Genomic DNA, 22,492 nt, shown 5'->3' on the forward strand with positions numbered 1-22,492 from the left:
ACCCGCTCTCCTTCCTTTCCTCCCTCCACTGCTGGGAGCGGCCCTATTCAGACGACAGACTATGAGGTTTCAGCACATCCAGAGATGTCCCCCATCCCACAGTAAGGGAGCTGCATGGTTACTCATTCCATTTTTTAAAAGTAAATACCACCTGATACCTGAACTAATATGATGAGGTGGGGAGAAGGGGACAAGAATAAGTTTTGATTTGTTAAATTCCTGGAAAGAATACAATGAGAACAAAATTGAAACTCAGAATTAACACCAGAGTCCAAATTGCTCTGCTTCCTGGAACATTTGATGTGAATCATGGCTCTTGTAAAATCAGAGAACTCCAGTGATTTATGTATAGAAAAAATTATACACCAGTTTTATACCAAAAAGTTATAATCATGAAAGCTAAAAAACAAAAAACAAAAGAGCTAACATTCATTGAGCTCTTACTATGCTCAGCTATAAGCTTTGTGTATATTATCTCCTTCAATCCTCACAATAATATCTGAACTGGGTACTAGTCTCTTTTTTTCTCCTCTTTTTTTTTTTTTTACTTTATTTGTATTGTTGACCCTATTACAAATGTCTCTATTTCCCCTCTGGGTACTATTCTTATTGCTATTTAATTGGTATAAAAACTCAGGATTCGAGAAGTTAATTGTGAATCAAGTTCACACAGTTAGCTAGGGGCAAAAGGTGGGCTTTGAATCCATGAAGTCTCATTCCAGGTCTTTTAACTCTTAATCATTATCCTATGATACTTTTTAAAGAAGAATACTGCATCAGGGATTTGATTTACTAAAAATTAAGACATTATAAAACTATAGTAGATTCTAGAATACTAATATAACACACAAACACTCAAAGAATCATGAAGGAAAGGGTTGGAATGAATAACATTATAATCTGTCACAACAAATGATACCAGGGGAATGAATAGGTAAGCCACAACATTTTAAAAAAGCATTTGTAACAGAGATAACTAATAATAGAAAAGGACCTATAACATATTTAAAACTCTTATAAATCAATAAGAAAAAGACAAATATCCCACCAGAAAAATGGGGAAAGTATGTGATGAGGTTATTCCGAGAAGAAATATGGTCCCCAAAGACGCTTTATCTTATTAGTCATCATAAAAATGGAGAGTAAAATAACAAAACACCATTCCACACACGCATTATTGTTAGACATTTAACAGTGTTTAGATTCTAAATGCTGATGAAGGTGACAATGCACAGAAATCCTCATGCATTGCTGGTGGTTATTTTGCTGTACTGTGTGGCAATATATAAAAAAACTGAAAAGATACAAACCCTAAGAGCCAACAATTTCACTTCCAAATACATACCCCACAGAAATACATGTATATATCAATGGCATACACTACTTAGAAGAGAAAAAAAAATTGAAAACAGTCTATAAATATCAATTAAAGAGAAAATAAATAAATGGTAGGTTTATGAAACAGAAATCCAGGTAACAATAAAAAAAGGATGAAGTCAATTATTTTACCTGTATCAACATAAATTTTGATAAGAGATTGAAAAATCAAAGTTGAGAAGTGGCAAAAGGATCTATATGATACCAAATATGTATATTTAAAAAACACACAAACAGTTAAATTGTTTATGGACATATTTATGCAGTAAAAGTATGAAAAGAAAGCCAGGCGAAATGACACCAATTGCAAGGTAATTGCCTCTGGGAAAAGAGGGGAAATGAAAGGAAGAAAAGTATCAACTCAATCTATAAACTAAAAAAAAAAAACTACTAAATTTTGTTGACCTGGATAGTGAGTACAAAAGTGTCTGTCACATTATTCTCTCTACTTTTTTTGTAAACTTAAACTATTTCCAAACATAAACTTTTTACAATTATAAAAAAAAAAAAAAAAAAATTTGTTCACAAGCATCTTTGCATGGTTGATTTTACTGATGCCACATAACAACGAAGGCATGAGTAATACTGCCCTGGCCGGGTGGCTCAGTTGGTTGGAGCATTGTCCTGTACACCAAAAGATTGTGGGCTGACTCCTGGTCAGGACACATACCTAGGGTGAGGGTTCAATCCCAAGTCAGGGTGCATATGGGAGGCAACTGATAGATCCTTCTCTCTCACATCAATGTTCCTTTCTCTGTCTCTCTCTCTCTCCCTTTCTCCCTTCCCCTCTCTCTCTCTCAAATCAATAAAAATATCCTTGGGTGAGTATAAAAAAGGGGAAAGGCCCAGCCTGTGTGGCCCCATGGTTGAGCATCAACCTATGAACCAGAAGGTCACAGGCTGACTTCCAGTCAGAGCACACTTTCAGGTTGCAGGCTCCATCCCCAGTTTGGGGGGAGAGGGGGAGGAGAGAGGGCGTGCAGGAGACAACCAATCAACAATTCCCTCTCATCATTGATGTTTTTATCTCCTTCTCCCTTCCTCTCTGAAATCAATAAAAATATATTGTAAAAAAAAAAAAAAAGGTGGGGTGAGGGGGGATGAGTAATACAAGCAGAAAGATATCTCTAATATTATTGCCAGTAAAAACACAAGAAACAAAAATTAATGGCTGGAAGCTCCAGCAAGCACACATTGACTCAACCTTCTAAAACCTTTTCCCAGAGCTGCTCAAAGGTATTAGGCTCATCTGTCTAGAATCCTATAGGACAGTTTTTAAATATGTAGGTCAGATCATGAACTATTACAAGGCTCTGAAATCACTTGTGTACCCTGGATAGAATTTTTTTAAATATATTTTATTGATTTTTTACAGAGTGGAAGAGAGATGGATAGTCAGAAACATTGATGAGAAACATTGACCAGCTGCTTCCTGCTCACCTCCTACTGGGGATGTGCCCGCAACCAAGGTACATGCCCTTGACCAGAATCAAACCTGGGACCTTTCAGTTCCCAGGATGATGCTCTATCTACTGAGCCAAACCTGTTAGGGCTGGCCAGAACATGACAAAAAGCAGAGTAGAGTGAAAAGCATACTGCTGCATGTATTAAGGATAAAAGTATTGTTTTATGATGACTTGCTTTGATCTTTGGTGTGCATGTTTTCATATGTTCACACAGAAACTTTTGTACAAATATTCATAAGAGTATTATGCATAATTCCCCAAAAGGGGAGAAAATGTTCATAAAAATGAATAGAAAATGGAATATCATTTAGAAATAAAAAGGAATGAAGTAGTAACACATAGTACAACATGAATGAACCATGAGCGCATTATGCTAAATGGAAAAAGCCAGTCACAAAAGAGCAATAGTATAGGACTACTTGTGTATGAAATGTCTAGAAGAGGTAAGTCTATAGGGACAGGAAGTGGATTTGTGGCTGCCTAGGGCTAGGTTTGGGAGTAGGCAGTACGGGAGAGAGTTTGGGGAATGCAAATGAGGTTTCTTTTTTGAGGTGATGGAAATGTTGAAACTTGATTGTGGTGGTGATGATTGTACAGCTGTTTGAATATACTACTCATAAACTGAACTATAGACTCTTGTTAAATAGGTAAATTCTATGATATGCAAATTATATTTCAATAAAGCTCTTTTAAAAACTATATTATGTATAATTAAAATATGGCCCAGCCGACTTGGCTCAGTGGTTGAGCATTGACCTATAAAAAGGAGATCACAGCTCAATTCCTGGTCAAGGGCCTATGCGTGGGTTGTGGGCTCAATCCCAGTAGGCGTATGCAGGAGGCAGCAGATTGAGGATTCTCTCTCATCATTGATGTTTCTATCTCTCTTTCTCCCTCTCCCTTCCCCTCTGAAATGAATAAAAATATTTTTTAAAAATGAATAATTTTATTCCTGAGATTATACTAGGTCAGCTGGAGTCGTGAAAACGTTCATTTATGTGAGCCAGTTACTAGATCTTAACTAGTAAGATGGAATTGCCTTCCACCCCAAGCCCTTAGTTTCTTTTCTGATCTTAAAGCTACTTTCAGATCCTTCATTCACACTAACAGGTATACGCTTCAAAACAGCCCAGAGAGCCATCCTTCCCTGTGGTCTCTACTTATTCTAAAGGGATTGTTCTCTAGGGCTGTTCTTTCTGGTTTCAATTGGATGTGCAGAGCTTTTAGAGGCATAGAGATTTCGTGGAGTTGCAGTTCTGTATGGGTGACATTTACCACCTAAGAAATAAAGACAGCAAAATATTTTATATTAACTTGTTAGCCCCTAAAAGAGTGGTAAACTGGAAAAAAATAAAACATTATTAGACAAGATGTACCTGAACTTGTCTACCAAAAGAGAGAGAGAGAGAGAGAGAGAGAGAGAGAGAGAGAGAGAGAGAGAGAGAGAGAATATCCTTAGTTTAAAACTACAGTTAAAAAAAAAAAAATCAAAACTCCAAGAACAAATAGCAAGGGGACTCCTTGGCTGAACTCCATGTCATATGAGTTCAGATCCATCAAAAATACTGTCGCTCTCCGAGAAGACACACATCATTGTCTTAAAGAAAATACAGCTCTAGGCAACAAATGGCAAAATCTGGTGAATAAAGTCACACACAAAGGTTGAATAGCTTGGATTTATTTTTGTTGGGAGAGACAGGGCTATAAACTGACACGAATGATTTTGTCACTGTGATCAAGGCAGGCAAGAGACAGCAAGGTGGCTTTATGCAGTAGAACGACAGTGTACCAATCACTGTCTGAGTTCCCACCACTTTCTCCAGTGCTCCCTCTCCTTGTCATCATGGCCCTGCCTCTCCTAATAAGCCCTGCCTCAAACCTGAAGCAAGAGAACAGCTATTTCCGTTCAGATGCTCAAGGTGATGGGATTCTCCCAGAGCCTGGGACTACGACAGCCAGGGTAGCTCTGCTAGGCTGGCAAGAATACATGTGGGGAAAGAGGAAGAAAGCGGTCAGAGATAAGGTGCAAATGTGGAAGGAGGCCCATCCTCCTCTCAAGCTCATCTCAACAAAAGATGAGTGATCCAGAGGAAAGAAATACTGTAAGTGTTGAAAATACATCAATAGTATATAAAATCAGTAACATAAATGGTCACAGAACATTTTTTCTGCATCTTTGAGGCAGAAAACTCAAGCAGAGGCAGACCATAAATATTTGCTGAGCATCCACTATGCTTCAGGCACAGTGCTAAGCAGTAAACAGACAATGGTGGCTAGGAATAATAAATGGTCTATCTCCTGGGGAAACCTTCTGTTGACACACCCAAGTTATCAGTGCTTTAATCCCCACCTCCCAACCCACACTAACACACACATAAGTGGGGATGATTTTATGACCGGCCTATGAGGCAAGTTTTACTTTCAATATACCTGTAAAAGTGCCTCATCATTCCTTCATACTGTGTCTGAATCCTGTAGCAACTGGCAATGCATCAGCCTGGAAGACTGTGAGAGGAAGTGACATGCTCAGCAAGGGTGGAGGATGGAGTGAGCACATAATTCAGTGTTTAAATCTAGGGGGTTATGAGCAATGAAACAGGAGAATGATTTTAGAAAGGTGATTAGTCCGGCAGTGAAAAAGAGAAAGAATAGAGACAATTTAAGGGGAACAAAAGAAATAAACAAGAAAAAGAAACACACACACACACATACACACACTCACACACACACACACACACACACACACACACACACACACATGCACACAGGCTTAATGGTAAGTAGTTAAATGCAAAGCTTGTTGAACTATAACACATTTTTCAAATCCCAAAATAAGTTAGGTCCAGCACCATGCAGCAGAGATGGTTCCCAATACTGAATGTAAATAACCTTTCAGGGACTTGTTTTATACTGTAGTTGCTAAGAGAAAAAGAGGCTCTGGACAGAAATAGAGTAGGGTCATAGGGGAAGTGGACAGAACGAGGCTGAATTCCCAGGGAAATGACAAATGGAAAAAAGCAACAGGAAAGTAACATACCTGTACTGAGAGAGGAGGAAAAAGAGAGAGAGAGAGAGAGAGAGAGAGAGAGAGAGAGAGAGAGAGAGAGAGAGAGAGAGAGAGAAAGAAATAATTGACCAGAAAAAAAAAACAAAAAAAAAAAAACCTGATATGACAACAGGGATCTGGGATTATAAGAATGGAACAAGGCTCTATAAGTCATGGCATCAGTGATTCCATTCAGTCAACATAGGTTTGTTGAGCACTTGCTATGTACAGGCTCTGTGTTCAATGCTGGGAATAAAGATGAAGATGCGGATGCATACCTTAACTCAATGTTTTTCTGTCCAATAAATAAACATAAAATAATGTTTACATCCCATCATCCTATAACTGCATACTTCATGATTTCACAATCAGAACATTTAAGAAATGTCCTAACCAGACAAAACAGACTTTAAAACAAAGGTTATAACAAGAGATAAAGAAGGACCCATGATTCCACTTCTAGGTATTTATCTAAAGAAACCTAAAACACTAAATTGAAAAAAATATATGCACCATATGTTGATTGCAGCATCCTATATAATAAAAGCCTAAAATGCTAAATATCTGACCATTCATTCAACCAGTTGCTGTGACGTGCACTAACCACTGGGGAGGCTGGGGGCTGGCCAATCAGCACTGGGTGAGACGGGCCAGTCACGTCCTGAAGCTTTCCCAGGATCCCTCCCCAGCCCTGATTGTGCATCAAGGGGTCCCTCGGCCTGGCCTGTGTCCTCTCGAAATCTGGGACTCTCAGGGGATGTCCACAGGCCAAGGCTGAGGGATCTCGCCAGTGCATGAATCTGTGTTTCGGGCCTCTAGTTATTTATAATAGCCAAGATATGAAAGCAACCTAAGTGATCAATAGATAAATGAGCCTAGCTGGTTTGTTCAGTGGTTAAAACATCAGTCCAAGCGAGTTCAATTCCCTCTCAAAGGCATGTACACGGGTTGCAGGTTCCATCCCAGCCCTGGCTGGGGTACATATGGGAGGCAACCATTCAATGCTCTTACATCAATGTTTCTCTCTAAATATTATATTAGCTTCGAGTGTACAATCCAGTTTACACTGTCTCTCTCACCCCTTCCTCTCTCCCTCCCACTCTCTCTAAAAATCAATGGAAAAAATATTCTCCAATGAGGATTAATAAAAAAAAAACTTTAAACAGATAAATGAATAAAGAAGAAGCAGTATATATATTATACAATGGAACATGACTCAACTATAAAAAGGAATGAAATATTGCCATATGCAACAATGTGGATGGATCTAGAGCAGTGGTTCTCAACCTTTCTAATGCTGTGACCCTTTAACACAGTTCCTCATGTTGTGGTGACCCCCAACCATAAAATTGTTTTTATTCCTACTCATAACTGTAATTTTGCTACTGTTAATGAATCATAATGTAAATATCTGTGTTTTCTGATGGTCACGACCCACAGGTTGAGAACTGCTGCTGTAGAGCCTAAGACCATCGGGAAAAAACAGATATTTACATTATGATTCATAACAGTAGCAAAATTACAGTTATGAAGTAACAACGAAAATAATTTTATGGTTGGGGATCACCACAACATGAGGAACTGTATTAAAGGGTCGTGGCATTAGAAAGGTTGAGAACCACTGATCTAGAGGGTATTGTGCTCAGTGAAATAAGTCAAACAGAGAAAGACAAATACCATATGATTTCACTTATATGTGGAATATAAATAAACAAATAAATAAATAAATAAATAAGCAAGCAGAACAGGAACAGACTTATAGATACTGAGAACATTTTGACAGTTGCCATATGAGAGAGGGGTTAGGGAGATGGGTGAAAAAGGTGAAGGGATGAAGTACAAATTGATAGGGTTTTTTTAGAATAGTAAAGGGGATATAGGGCGTACAGTCAATAATATTGTAAAAACTATGTAAGGTATCAGATAGGCACTAGATTTATCAAGGTAATCACTTTGTAAGTAATATAAATACCCAATCACTGGGTTACATACTCGAAGCTAATATAATATAGTACGTCACTGTAATTGGAAGATTAAAAAATTTTTTTAAAGAAATATTCTAAACAACTCATTAATCGATGACCTCAAGTAGATTTCATATTAAATTGGTTAAGTTATGAATTAATAGTATTTTTTTTCATTAAATATGAGAGAACATTGTCTATACAAGATCATTAAGAACTCTAAGAACATCATGCTAAACTTACCTCAGAAATTAAATTAAATGAGAATTCTCAGTATCTCAGCATCAATATTCTTCTCCATTTTTATTCTAAGTCTGCCTTGGATAGGAAAGTCTAAAACTACTGGCAAAATGTGAGCCCTTGAGGCCTGTCTGGGAAAGCATCATTGATTTCCCATCTTCAAAGAGTTATCTATTGTTCTTTATTTGGGCCAAAAAATACAAAAGGGCAACCACTGCTAAATCCTAAAAATCCCCTGGTACAAAATTAATTTTTAAAAAGAAGAAGAAAAATATTTATTTACCCTTGCTGATAAACATGATTCTGAAAACTTTCTTCAATACAAACAACAAATAGATTGCTGAGCAGGGGAGGGGAGTGGGACAGGTAAAGGATTAAATTTTTTATTCTTTCTCTTTTTAGTTAGAATTGCTGATATTCCTGGATTATGATACTGCATTTTTAAAAATTTTATTTTCAAGATGAAATTACATATAATAGTCTGTGCTGGAGAAAAACAGATTTATATCTTAAAAGCAACTCAAATGATGAAATCAGAAGAAACATCTAGAAGTATAAAATTTGTTTATATATATAAATTTTTATTTTAATGTTTTTGTAATTTTAATTGCAGTTTATATTCAGCTTTACTTTATATTAGTTTCAGGTGGGCAGCACAGTGGTTAGACATTCATTTACTTTATGGTGTTGCCCCCAATACTTCAAATACTCACCTGGCACCATACACAGTTATTAAAATATTATTGACTCTCTATTCCCTATGCTATAATTTACAAGCCTGTGACTATTCTGTAATTACTAACTTATACTTGTTAATCCCTTCAACTTTTTCACCCAGTCCCCAACCTCCCTCCCCTGTGGCAACAAGAAGTATATATATATTTTAAAATACAGCACACTGAACTCTATTTAATTGTGCATAAAATAATTATAATTATCAAATGGGTATATAAAGTCAATATTTTAAAAGATTAAAATTATCCATGCACTTATCTATTTGGAACCCTACCATGTTCCAAAAGGAATGTTGGGTTGTTTATATGAATAATTACAAGATAAAATAAAAATTTTAGGTAAATGAGGGAACTGGAGGGGAGAGAAATTCATTAATTCAATAAGTATTTACCGAACACTGACTCAGTGTTCTAGGCAATGGAGATGTGTTGTGAATAGAGAGACAAGATCACTATTCTCAGAGTTTATACATTCTAGGGATGGCATACTGGAAGAAAGGCAATAAACAAACCAAGTATTAAAAAGAATGTCAAACATTAACAAGTGTTAGAAGACAAGTGGATATACTAAGGAGGGGGTGAGGCGAGACTACTTAGAAAAATGAATAGAGGCAACCTCTCGGAGATTACTTTTCTTTTATCCTGAATGTCTATTTTAATCAAAGTATAATGTGCATATCATAATGTGCACAGATCAGAGACTTCCACAATGGATAAACCTCATGAGTCGGGATATCCCAGATGACTTCTGAGCTGAAGTGAGGAGGATGAGAAGGGCCACGCTAATGAGAGGGACGGGAAGCTGCTCTGAGAACTCACGCTGTGCCTTTCACTTCGCAGGAGGGCACAATCTGCCTCTAAATGTCTGGCATCCAACTCAAAGGGGAAACACAGTTATAGGACAAATCTCTCCCCTCGGTCCTGATGAGGCATCATGTGTGATGTTTTTTAAGAACTTCAGTTAATACTATAACTGGTTACTTGGGAATATTTTGTACAATGTCCTTCAAAATGTCCTTTAGAAAAAGTCTGGTAGATGACCGAAGAGGTCAAGGAAGTGATTGAGAAGATTGATACCAATTCGGATAGCAAACTCTCTTGTACCTACCTCAAATCCAAAGAGACTTAAGAAAAAATAAATAAAAATCTCTTAAATCTGAAGAACACCCAGAGCTCCTCAACCCTGGATACAAATTGGAATCCACTGGGGAGATTTTTAAAAACACCCCCACCCAGGATCTCTGGAGGTGAGGTCAGGACACAATGGAGGAAAAGAAGACAATCCTCCATAACTGGTTTCTTTGAAGTGAATTTCTGGCACATTGAACTCCAACAAACATTCAGAGTGGCGTTACCATCTAGATATGAACACAGATCTCTCCACGTGCTTAAAACGAACACGTGAGATAGCAGCAGACATCAGATCCATTTCCAGACATGAGCAGAACATGTGCTAAACATGGCGCCAACCTGCCTCTGGGGCCCTGGAGCTGCTTGTTTTGTGAAGAGGAGAAAGGTACTTTGTACCTTTTCCTTTGAAGATCATATGATATGGATCCTTCCTTCTTTTAGCATTTGAGGTTTCTATTTATATAAAGTATTTAACTAAAAAGAACATGTGCCGAGACTGGTTTGACTCAATGGATAGAGTGTCGGCTTGGGGACTGAAAGGTCCCGGGTTTGATTCTGGTCAAGAGCATGTACCTTGGTTGCGGGCATATCCCCAGTAGGGGGTGTGCAAGAGGCAGCTGATCGATGACTCTCTCTCATCGATGTTTCTAACTCTCTATCTCTCTCCCTTCCCCTCTGTACAAAATCAATAAAATATATATATAAAAAAATAAAAATAAAAAATATAAAAAGAACATGTGACATTTTGGTGTTGACTGGTGAATACTGAAACCTTTGATTTACAACAGTTCTAATACTCAGTGTACACATCCACTTCCAAACAAACAAAATACACGTCCTCTGAGAGAAGTTCCTCACCTGTTCAATGGTAAGTCTCATTCTACCTTCCATCCTCCTTCCTTAGGGAGCAGCAAGGGAGCTTCCCTGCTGTGTCCCTCAAGCTTCTTCTCTACTACATACGCTTAACAAACATTTTCAAGTACTGAATGAAATAAATAGTTCCAATGGGGCAGATGGAAGAAATCTTTGACCCCAGGGCCACTGAAGGACGGCTAAGAAAATGTCGGTGGTCTCCTACCATCGGCCAGTTTAGCGGGGAGCTGAAGTGCCCGGGTTCAAGTGGCCTCTCAGCCACCTACCAGCTCTGTGATTGTGCAACTGACAAGCATTACCTGTCACATGATTCCTGTGAGGATGCCATGAGTTTATGTACAGCAAGTACTCAGAAAATCATTTGGCACATAAGAAGTAACCGCATAAATTACTGCAGATTAAATATTTTAGTACACACTAGAACATATGATAACACCACTGCATTTATTTCTTTTCCTGAATTCTCTTTCCTTTCTCCTACTCACTCTTCTCCCCTCAAGGTTTCTTCCTCTTCTTCAGCTCTTCCTCCTCCTTGTATTAACATTCTTTTTTCTCTGTGGGGCTTATCCATGGACTTAATGATAAATGTGGACCTATCTGAGCCCCATGGAAGACCTTGTAGGTTCATTCTCCGTGTCATGACAAAAAAGCCAGCCCCAGGCTATGGGCTTTTACGAGGGGATTTAATCATGAAAAACACTTGGCATTCTTTGAAATATAAGAAAGCAAATAAAACTAAAAAAAAAAAAAAAAATTGTATCAACCCCTAAAGTAATTCAGAATTTTCCACGTGTAGCTCTAAAGAACCTATGTAAGACAGGCTCTTTTTGTGCACAGTAAGATCATCAGGCAGAATTTAAAAGATGCCCAAAAGAAATATATACAAATTGGGAACCTCATAAAGTAAAAAACAAGATTTAAGGAAAACGCCTACAATTCTGAATTCCATTTTCTCTAACCTATTTAATTGGTAGGGGAATAGGAATGAACTAAGAAACGTCTCCTTCCTTTTATCAATATCGAGCTACTTAGGTTTAACAAATGCACATTAAGAAAAAACAAGGTTTGTGCTCTCCTGGCAAAATGCTTCTAAGACTGTAATCCTAGGAGCCCTTTTCTGCCAGGGAAGCAGTACTGCAGACAATTTACCATCAAGCTGACTCAGAGCTCCCAAGTGAAACAGCACAATTTAAAGTACAGCTCATCCGTGCTTAGGCATATGTATAAGGCAAATCATAAACAGGGAGCACTCCTACTGCTTGCCATCTTGCTGCCATCTTGCACTTTCCCCACTCATAACTGATTACCCAAACTATGACAAATGGTAGGTCTATGTTCTTGGCACCTGACTGACTACTTGAGAAGCTGCAACACTTTTCAGGGAAAGAGAGAAATAAGTAGCCCATCTATTCGCCAACAACAAAGTCTTCTGACAAAAAGAAATCCTGCTATTTGTGGAGTCAGGCAATTACTGGGTGAAAAACAAATTATTGAACATTTATAGGGTGACCACACAACAAAATAAATCAGCAAGTAACCTTTCTTTGGTGCTACAGAAATCTATCACACGTGGCTAGCAAACAAGGGGTAACCATTAAGGTGTTTAATATTAAAAACAGCAATTTTGTGCCAAAGCTGGTTTGGCTCAGTGGATAAAGCGTTGGCCTGTGGACTGAAAAGTCCCAGGTTCGATTCCAGTCAAGGGCATGTACCTTGGTTGTGGGCACATGCCCAGTAGGGGGTGTGCAGGAGGCAGCTGATAAATGTTTCTCTCTCTCATCAATGTTTTCTAACTCTCTATCCCTCTCCCTTCCTCTCTTAAAAAATTCAATAAAATATACTTTTTTAAAAATAGCAATTTTGTGATTATCAGTATCAAATCATCAGTAAGACTCAGTAGGTGATATCTTGCTCATATGGGTGTCCCATTAAAAATGTGTTCTGTTCTTTTATCTGCAAACATACAATTCATTCAGCACAAATAAACTTCAAGTGAGAAGAAAGACTCTGAGTATTTTGAGTATAATATTATAGTTGAGTGCTACTTTACAAGACTAAAATTACTTCAGACTAGGTAGACAACCTGGAGGAAAGCAAGATTACCCACACCAAATATTGTGTCATTAACTATCATTTCCAGGATTTTATGGCATAATAACGTTTTGGTGTTATCCGAGTTGGGATAAAAATAAAGCATCCATTCAAGTAACTGCCCATGTAATAAAGAAATATTTTGTAATATGGACTCATATCAACAGGATTATTATTTCACACAAAATTGCCAGTATTTCCACAAAACGAAAAATGTAAATTTCTCTCCAAAATATGCGTTCTGCTCCATTTAGTGATAAAAACTGGGGGGGAAAAGGACACATTAAGAGTAAAACTTGAGGTGTGTTACACTATCACAGTTCTGTGAGCTTTCTGGAATTTAAGTACTACATGGCGGTTTCCTTACTCTGGGTCAATGGCTTGATCTTATCTGGTGAGAGATAATTCCTGTCTTAGTGGAGATGACCTTTGAGGTCTCTTCCTTCCATCTCTAGCACTCTTAAATTCCACTTAGTTATGTAAATTACTTCAGTACTCTGTAAATTACTTCTTCAGTACTCTGTAAATTACTCCTGGAAATGTGCTAAACTTGGGTGATTCTGGCATCATTTTTTTGCATTAAACTGATGTCACAAAACTAAATACTACTCAAGAAGCCTGAAGGAGTTTGTTATTTAACAAAAACTCATAGTATTTACAACATGCCCAACATTGCGCTTTGTAAGTATTAATTCATTTCTACAGTATTTTCACTCTACTTGGAAATTTAAGTTTCTGTGAAGCTTAATGAGTATGTGAATTGGCATTTATCTATTAATTAAAATAAATAAACCCATTCACTGACTCTTTGAAATTAAAACTGTTCATTTCTACCAATTAAGATTATCCCATGATAACACAAATCTGGTCAATTAACTCTCCTTAGATTGCCTTTAGGACCAAGTCCAAATTCTTTAGCAAATCATAAAGGTGCATATCTCTGCTTTCCTGTTTTGTTTTGTATCATCTGTCCCTTAAATCTTAACTATTAGTGGTTAACAAAAATGTGTCCTGACAATTCTCGGGGATAAGAGTAGGGGATGTGGGAAGAGACTGAACATAAACTGTGCACCTATGGATGAGGACAATGGGGGATGGGGAAAGGGCAGAGGGTGGGGTGGGAACCTGGTGGAGGGGGAAAAAATGAGGAACATTTGTAATAAAATGAATAAAGATTTATTTAAAAAAATATATGTCCTGACTCCATGTGCCGATGTACTTGCTGCCCCTTGGGTTTCATGTTCCTGTCCCTTCCCTTTATTATGGCCAATTCCTATTCTCAAACAGAGCTCACACTGCACCTCCCCCCAAAAAATCCATCCTGACTGCTCCCTGGGCTAAATAATAGGTCTCCTCAGCTTCCAGTTTTCTGGGAAAACCAGAAAATCACACAGAAGGGCAGAATGTGACTGCTATTCACTCATCCATTTTTTTAAGTGTTTCTAAATCCCTTGAAGGCAAAAAATGTGTCTTTTCTCTTTAATGTTTTTATTGATGTTTCTTAGAGAGAGGGGAAGAGAGAAGGAAAGAGAGATAGAAACATGGATGAGAGAAACATTGATGTGCTGCCTCCTGCACGCCTCCTGCATGACTGGGCAGTGGGGATGAAGCCCACAGCCCAGGCATGTGCCCTAACAAGGAATCCAACCAGTGACTTCTTGGTTCATGGGGTCAGTACTCAACCACTGAACCACACTGGCTGGGCTCTTTTCTCTTTAAATTCCCAGGGCCTTGCACAAAAGTTGGTACACAGAAGAGGCTCAAGTAAATAAATACCTTTAAATAAACAAATCAACAAATGAATATGTGTTTTGTGAGCTAACAGAAAACCATCCTAATTTTATTTATAAGGTAGAAAGGAAGTTGCTAAAAAAAAATATCTAAGGGTGGCTAAGATGCCATAAATTCTATCTATTTAATTACCAAAGAAATACCAAGGCCAAATACAACCACCTTATGTTTTCAGGTCAAATTACAGCTCTTAGGAAACTAGAAATGCCACAATGCAAGAAAACTCCCTGGTTTCCTAATTGTCAGAAAAGTTGGCATATGGCAAGTAGGTCTTCAAAACTCCTCCCAATTCAGTCCTCGATTCAGTGATTTCTAACTAGAGTTTCAGGAGCACGGAAAGCTGCACCGGCTCCCCAGGTGATGCAAACATCCAGCCAGATGTGCTGTGGGTAGTTCACTACGTGCCAGGCACTGAGATGATTTCCTGTGAAAACTACTCTGATGACAAGACAGTATCTTCACTTTCATTTCTGACTTGGACTAGCAATCTATGCGTGTGTTTAACCTAAGTCCTACCAATTCATTCACCCCTCACCCCAGGCAGAGTCTTTCTTTTTAATTGTGAGGTTTAGTGCTGTAGAAAGCAGAAACTGCAGGGGCCCAGGGTATCTTCTGCCCCAAGTGGAGAGGCCTAGGAACAAAACAAAAAAACCCTGCAGAAGTGGAGCTCCATAAATGGGGAGAAAAGGAGGAGGACTGGCCTGTTTTCCAAAATGCTGGTCTTTCACCCACACGGAGAAGGGCAGGGGTTTCTGCCTGCCCACAGTCCCAGCCAGAGGCAGAGACAGCTTCCAGGCTCAGTCCTGCATGTCTCTCTATCTGCATCTCTGCTTCCTTCCGTCTCCCTGGCTCTCTGAGAAAGGCTTTGTGATTTGTATTAAAGCACTGGCTCTATCAGCAGAAACTCACTGTAGGAAACTCTACAGGATGAAAGACCCCAGGTCTTCTATGAATACATTGCAAGGAAAAACAAACAAACAAACAAAACAAAAAAAAATAGAGGGGAAACCATGTAGTAAAGAGACTTCAAAAAACAAAAAAAAAACACTAATTGCAGTTGAAAGACATTGTTTGGGTTCTGGATCAAACAAACATAAATATGTATATATATATGAAAATATATATATATATATATATTCACACACATATAAAATTTACTTTATCTATTGATATACATTTTAACATATTTACACATTTAATATATTTCTATGTTAGATAGTATATGGTTACATTTTTTAAAGAATCCTTATCATTTAGAAATGCATAGTAAACTTTTAATAAATGAAATGCTATGATTTGCTTCAAATAATCCAAGGAGGGAAAGAAAATAGGTATGATATAGGTAAAAGAAGATGGATAATTAAATTAATTGATAGTTAATATATTGCTAATTGTCAAAGTGGGGTTCATTATGATATTCTACTTTTGTGTGTGTTTAAAATTTATTCCTCCACAGCAGTTATTCTAACTTATTGAAAAATAAGACAATGCCTCCTGCTTCTTCAGTTTTACTATGGAAACAAGTTAAAATGAAAAAGAAAAATGGGCACTTACCAAGCATTAATTCAAATCATGGAATGTTTCACTAAAGGCTTGGCATATTTGATTTTTTTTATTACAGTAATCTAACTTTGATAACTATTACTGTAGTCCTTTAAGTTAATTCTTCACTTATACTAAAATTTTAACATTTGGCTATAAATACAAATTTAAATGGTATTTTCCTATTTTTACATATTTTACACAATACAAATTGTAAGTTGGCTTCAGTTAAGTTTACAAAATTTCAACTACATGAACAAGTTCTGTTTTAATATGCACTTACAGGTAGGTGAATTGGTTGCCAAAATGATGCATATGAATTTTAAAAAAGTGTTTACAGAGCCCCAGATATTTACTGAAATTCACCAGAAAGTGCAAAATCATTTTCAGGCATACCTGTGGATGTATAATATTAATCCAAACACAGGTCACTGGTAAACTTCGGTTTTTTTAAATCATAATTTACAAATGCCCAATAAATACCATGGCCCTAATGACCTAATGACATCAAGAAGGCTGCTACCAACGAAGAAAGCAGGGAGTGGGGCGCCTTTTCTAGAAAGTGGAGATGCCTGGACACATCTCCGGGGTCCACAATGGAGCAAGAGGAGAAGCCTTTAGTTTAGGTTATTTTTCTGGTTTGAGTTTAGGTGGGGATGTCTAGGTTTGTTTTGTTTTGGGGTTTTTTCCCCCAAATTTCTACAGCACCATTTATGGTTTAAGTCACTTAGAAGTCTTCTCTTAGCATTAAAAACACCACCACAATACTAATGATGCGGATCCTGCTCAAAGAACATATCCCTTCTTGCCCAAACACGGCTTTTTGCTTTTCCTGGAGAGGAGAGAGGGTCTCCCGCCCTTTCAGCTCAGCAGCCACACTGCCGGAGGCATACTGCACACAGTCCTCCTAGGCACAGTCCCTGGCCTGGAGTTGTCCAGGGGTTTTGTCCCCTGTTCTTGTTCTCTTTATTTATTTTACTATTATTTTTTTTTTTAATAGGGAGCGCCCTGCCGGACTAGTAGGCTTGAGCTCATTTCACCTATGACACTGCATCTCCAGGGCAACCAGAGCAGCAGCGGAGCCGGGTGGGCTGGGCAGCGCGGGGACCACCGCCCCCGGGGCCGCGCCTCTCACCTGAGCGCCGCCGGGGTGGCCCCGCACCCGCGTGGTGAGCCTTTCGTGCCCGGTTTCGTCTTCGCCGCCGGAGCGATAGAGGAGCCGGAGCGGCACGATGCTCTGGCGCCCCAGGAAGCGGTTTTCATTCCTCCTCTCCAGCTCAGCCAGCGAGGCGTCTCCTCCGGGCAGGAAGGGGATTAGGAGGGAATGGGAAGAAAATGCGAAAATGATGACCCTGACTCACCATCATCGGTCCAGAGGTCCGACCTCTCCCTCCCTCCCTCCCCCTCTGAAAATCCCACCTCCCCGTCCCTCCCGGACCCCGTCTGGGAAGGACGCGGACACCCATCGGAGAGCCTTGGACCGGCTCCTCCGAGCGCATCCAGGATAGGGGCCCAGGAGCAGGGTCCCCCTCTCCCATCCTTCCTCCGCCTGCCTCTTCTCCCAAAGAAAAAGACATTGGACCAAAGGCTTCTAAATGCATCCGCGCGCCCCCACACGTAATTTTTGCTCCACTTTCCAAATAGGAAAAAAAAAAAAAAATCTCCCCGCACACTCGGGAGATGGGGATGCCCCTTTGCAGGGCGCCGGAGGGCTGCAGAGATGCCCGGCAGATGGCCCGTCCTTGAGCCGCAGCGGGTGGCGAACTTACCTGCCCGGCCGCAGCGCGCCCAGGGGCAGGTCCCCAGGGCGCAGAGCAGCAAGATGGGCACGGACGCGGCGGCCGCCGCCTGCATGGTGCTGCTGTCAGCGCCCTCGCCGGACACGCTCAGCTCCGCATGCCCGACCCGCCGGCCCGACCCCCCTTGCCCAGCGCCCCCAGGCTCGCCCGGCCGCCCCCTCCCAGCCCCTGCCGGTGCAGTGGCGGCCGCGGCGCTGCAGCCTCCGCCGCGGTGCTGCCTCAGTGCTGCATTGTGCGCCCTGGGAGCTTCCGCCGGCGGGGGGAGCCTGCGAGTGCTGCTGCATTGGGCGGTTGGCTGTAGCTAAGTGGCTCCTAGCGCCTCCCACCCCATCGCCTGGCACAGGCTCCGGCAGGCGGGGAGCGCTCTGCGGGGAGCGGGCGCCCGGTGCACTCGCCCCGCTGCGCGTGGGCAGGGACGCGCGCATGTCACTGGGAAATGTAGTTCTCGCCCGCGTCCCGCTCCTCCTCGCCACCACCCACCAAGGAGCAGGTGGCTGCGACCTCGTGACCCTGAGGTCTCCTGCAGCATGAAGGCAGGAGGGAGGAAAGGGGCAAGAGCAAGAGAGGTCATCCTTGGCAGGGCTCTTGGCACCGAGGTTATCCAACCGCGCTGCCGCGGAAGCCAGTATCCATCCACATCATCCACAAAGAACCATATTCATGTTTCCCACAATGTTAACAGTTATCAGGGAATTATACCTTCAATTATTCATGGCAAGTTAATTACCCAATAAGTATTAAGGACTTACTAGTATATGCCCGGCAGTTGACTAAGCTCAGGGAACACAGCGGGGAAACAACACTGGTATAGGAGGCACCTGTTCTCAGACACAGTAAACACTGTCTTCCAGGTAACAGGTGAGAAGTATCCAGATGCTGCTGGAGGGGAGTCATTAACTTAGCCAGGGGGAGGCAGGGAGGCACTTGAAGGGTATGTTGGATTTAGTCAAACTCTCCAGGACGTTTTTGCCCTCTCTCTCTTTATCTGTCTGCCTCAAACCTGTATCTGAAAACCAGACTTGGAATACACCACTTTTTCGTCTGCTTATTCCATTTTTAAAAATTTCAAATGTTAATAACTCTTGAAGATGAGACAGTAATAACATAATGGTCCACACAATTACCATGCCTGCCTCAGGCAACATGGTTTCAGGTTCCTTCGTCATCATGATAATTTGAAAATGAACTACAGTGTGTCAATGTCCCAGCTAAAGTGTGGTATCCAGAATTAAGTAGATTAGGCATGGTTTCACAAGCAAACAGTAGAGAGGGACGCCTTTCCCTAGACCTAAATTCTTGCCCACGAGAACATTCTATCATATTTTGGTAGCCACATCTCACTTCCTGTCATTTCAAATAATGAGACACTAAGAATTCTATACACTGAGTGGCCAGATTATGACCAGCCAGATTACTATGACCACCCCATCAGTACAATGAAGTGAATTAGTTATGCAAATAATAATAATAAAACCTTGGGAGTATTTGCTTAGGAAGTTTTCAATATTCAGTATTTTGAGAAATGTCAATGAATTACTGATGGGGTGGTCATCATAACCTGGTCACTCAGGATATGACATGTAATTATAGACTGAATAAGGGCTACAAGTTTTCAACAGTACACTTTAAACCTCCTGCAGAAGATCCCATAATAGTCACCGTAAAAGAGAATTAGAACTAAGGCCTGGAATAGCCCTTTTGCTTCATCCCCTACATAACGGACCCATGCTGAGCTTGTCATATATGCTCTTTATCATATTGAGGCCCATTAGTCTCCTTTGAATCTCTTTGAAGTAGTGTTCTTCTGGCCAGATATACAGTTTTCATTGGCAAGGTTGAAGAGGCAGCCTAAGAAATCCTGATTCTCAGTGAATTGTGGAATTGGTTAAGAACACAGTTCCTTTAGGAGCAAGATAGATAACACAACCAACAAGGGGATTACTGATTATGTGCCATTAAAGTAAATCATCCTCTGGGCGCTGAGAGCAGTTGCTCCAATAAGAAGTCGTGATCTCGTTTAGTTTTCAGACTTTAGTCAGGTTTGCAACCAGAAATCACTGACTAGAGAAAAGTCCATGTCCCCAGGAGAAGGACCCTGCAATACATGTCAAGTACATGTGGTAATGATTCCCCCAATCCTTCCGCAAAGCAACCTACCTCCATTCACTTCAGTAACTGTGCCCCGGGGAAAGGGAAATGCCCAAATATTTGTTGGATGCAGAGTCTGAAATGACACTGGTACCTGGGACCCAAAGCACCTATTATAGTGGGGGCATCTGAGAGCTAGGTAATAAATGAAGTCCTGACCAAGCGGGGGGTGGGGGAAAGGAAGGAAAGAAAAAGACACCAGGTGGGAACCTCTAAAACTGCCTCTATCCCTTAACCAAACAATAAATCAAAAACAATACCTTAACCTGGGGTCATGGTGGTGGTAGTGGCAATGTTTTGTGGTGGAGATGGAGGAATTACTACCCCTGTTAAATATCCAGAAGATGGTTAATTCCCATCATAATCGCATATGGTCATAAAGAATGACAGTAGACAACCACAAACGGCACTAAGTAGTAGCCTCAACTGCAGTTGCAATGCCAGATATGGTCTTTTCTATTAAAAATGAACATGGGGGGGGGGGGGGGACGACGACACATATCCTTGGGTGAGGATTTTTTTTTAAATATATTTTCTTTATTTCTTTCTTTCATTATTTATTTATTTTGAGAGGGAGAGGGATAGAGAGTTAGAAACATCAATGAGAGAAACATCTATCAGCTTCCTCCTGCACACCTCCTACTGGGAATGTGCCTGCAACCAAGGTACATGCCTTTGACTGGAATTAAACCCGGGACCTTTCAGTCCACAGACCGAAGCTCTATCCATTGAGTCAAACCAGCTAGGGCATGGTGAGAATTTTTTTTTAAGTTAGAAATGAACAGGGCCTCGGGTATATGATATACAGGCCATTTATTTGGCAGATGCATAATTTTTCATCCCTGTCAGAAAAAAAAAAAAGAAAAAGAAAAAAAAAGAGAAACCATTTGCACTCATAGGGAAAAGATTATAGTATACATTCTTTCTTTTCCTTTGTTATAATTTGAAGAAGATGCCATGGAGAATATCACTTTAATCCATTATACTGATGACATCATATTCATCAGACCATACATATGAGCAGGAAGCTCCTATCACATTGGAAGCTTTTATAAGACATGTTCTCTAAAGGGTGAAAGATATACCCTAAGATTCAGGTCCTGGCCGGTGTGGGTTAGTTGGCTGGGCATCATCTGTGCAATGAACAGTTGCTGGATCAATTCCAGGTCAGGGCACATGCCAAGATTTTGGGCTCAAACTTCAGTAGGGGGCATGCAGAAGGCAGCTGATCCATGTTTTGTTCTCACATTGATGTTTTTCTCTCTCTAAAAATCAATTTTTAAAAAATCTTTTAAAAAAAAGATTCAGGGACCTGCCCCATCAGTATCAGTTTTAGATTCAGTGGTCAGGAGCATGACAGGAAATCCCACCAAAAGACAAATGATTGCATCCTGAGCTTCCCAAACATGAAGGAAGCATAATTCCTGGCAGGCCTTTTCATATTGTAGCAGCAGTGTTTCAACTGGGGATACTGCTTTGCTGAATGCTGCCAGCCATCTGCAGCCACACCAGGCAGGTTCAAAGGTTCTAAAGGTATCAGAGGTAGGAAAACTGGAGCTCATAGCAATCACACAGCTAAGACTTTGGGGTTTTAGAGTAAAGCCATGACATCTTTAGTGGCAAATTATGTGGCAGATCGAGCACCTGACTATGGAGCAAAAACCATCATATGGTCACAACTGCCAATCATGAGCTGGGGTTATGTCAGATCTTCTAATTCATAACATTGGACAGGTGCAACAAGAAGCCATTGTAAGATAGGATTGGTAGGTATATCCAAGCTTGGCCAAGAGCAGGACCTGAAGGTTCAAGGGAATTGCATGATCAGGCAATTCCATGTCATCCATCGCTGTTGTGTCACCAGACCTGTTCAGAGCTGGGAGCTGACTCTGTCCCAACACAATCCAGGAACTTTCTCGTATCAGACCTACAGGAATTATTTCAAGAATGATTTGGAGAACAAAAGCAAGTTTTATTCAAGTAGAGAAAGCAGGGGCTCCTATTCACCAAAGCCTATCTAGTGTTTCTGCCACTGCCTCTGTGAAAGAGGCAGAAGTACGCATCTGAGAGGATGTGTGGCCAACTTGCAAGTGAGTTGCGCACATGGGCAGTCAGTTCCAGGTTTTTGAACTTTGTGGCACCAAATTTTGTCTCCACCTTCAGGTCAGGAGCAGAGTTCCTAATATGGTCCATTCAGGAAGTGTCAATGATGTTCACCACCCTCTTGGCCCCCACTTCTACTTGCGATGTCAATTCTCATTATGATGATGGTACAATGAGCTTTGGGGTC

At 40.4% G+C, this 22,492-nt stretch overlaps 1 protein-coding gene across 19 annotated transcripts in view; it reads right to left on the reverse strand.

Moving 5' to 3' along the window:
• The window catches only part of ADAM22 (ADAM metallopeptidase domain 22), a 165,818-nt gene extending 147,376 nt beyond the window's left edge, over positions 1 to 18,442 (reverse strand). For 5 of the 19 annotated variants that reach the window (XM_045578468.1, XM_045578467.1, XM_045578466.1 and 2 more), the window contains exons 1-2: positions 18,025 to 18,440; positions 17,391 to 17,551 (exon numbers count right to left, since the gene is read on the reverse strand). In XM_045578468.1, coding sequence (XP_045434424.1) covers positions 17,391 to 17,551; positions 18,025 to 18,109 — 246 coding nt within the window. In that variant the 5' untranslated portion in view covers positions 18,110 to 18,440. Of the gene's footprint in view, positions 1 to 17,390; positions 17,552 to 18,024 lie in introns of all 19 variants that reach the window. The other 14 variants (XM_036429515.2, XM_036429511.2, XM_036429509.2 and 11 more) reach the window with 9 other exon arrangements.
• Between the last annotated feature and the right edge of the window lie 4,050 nt (positions 18,443 to 22,492).

This window comes from Pipistrellus kuhlii, unplaced genomic scaffold (genome assembly GCF_014108245.1).
Source record: "Pipistrellus kuhlii isolate mPipKuh1 unplaced genomic scaffold, mPipKuh1.p scaffold_m20_p_10, whole genome shotgun sequence".
Lineage (NCBI taxonomy): Eukaryota > Metazoa > Chordata > Mammalia > Chiroptera > Vespertilionidae > Pipistrellus > Pipistrellus kuhlii.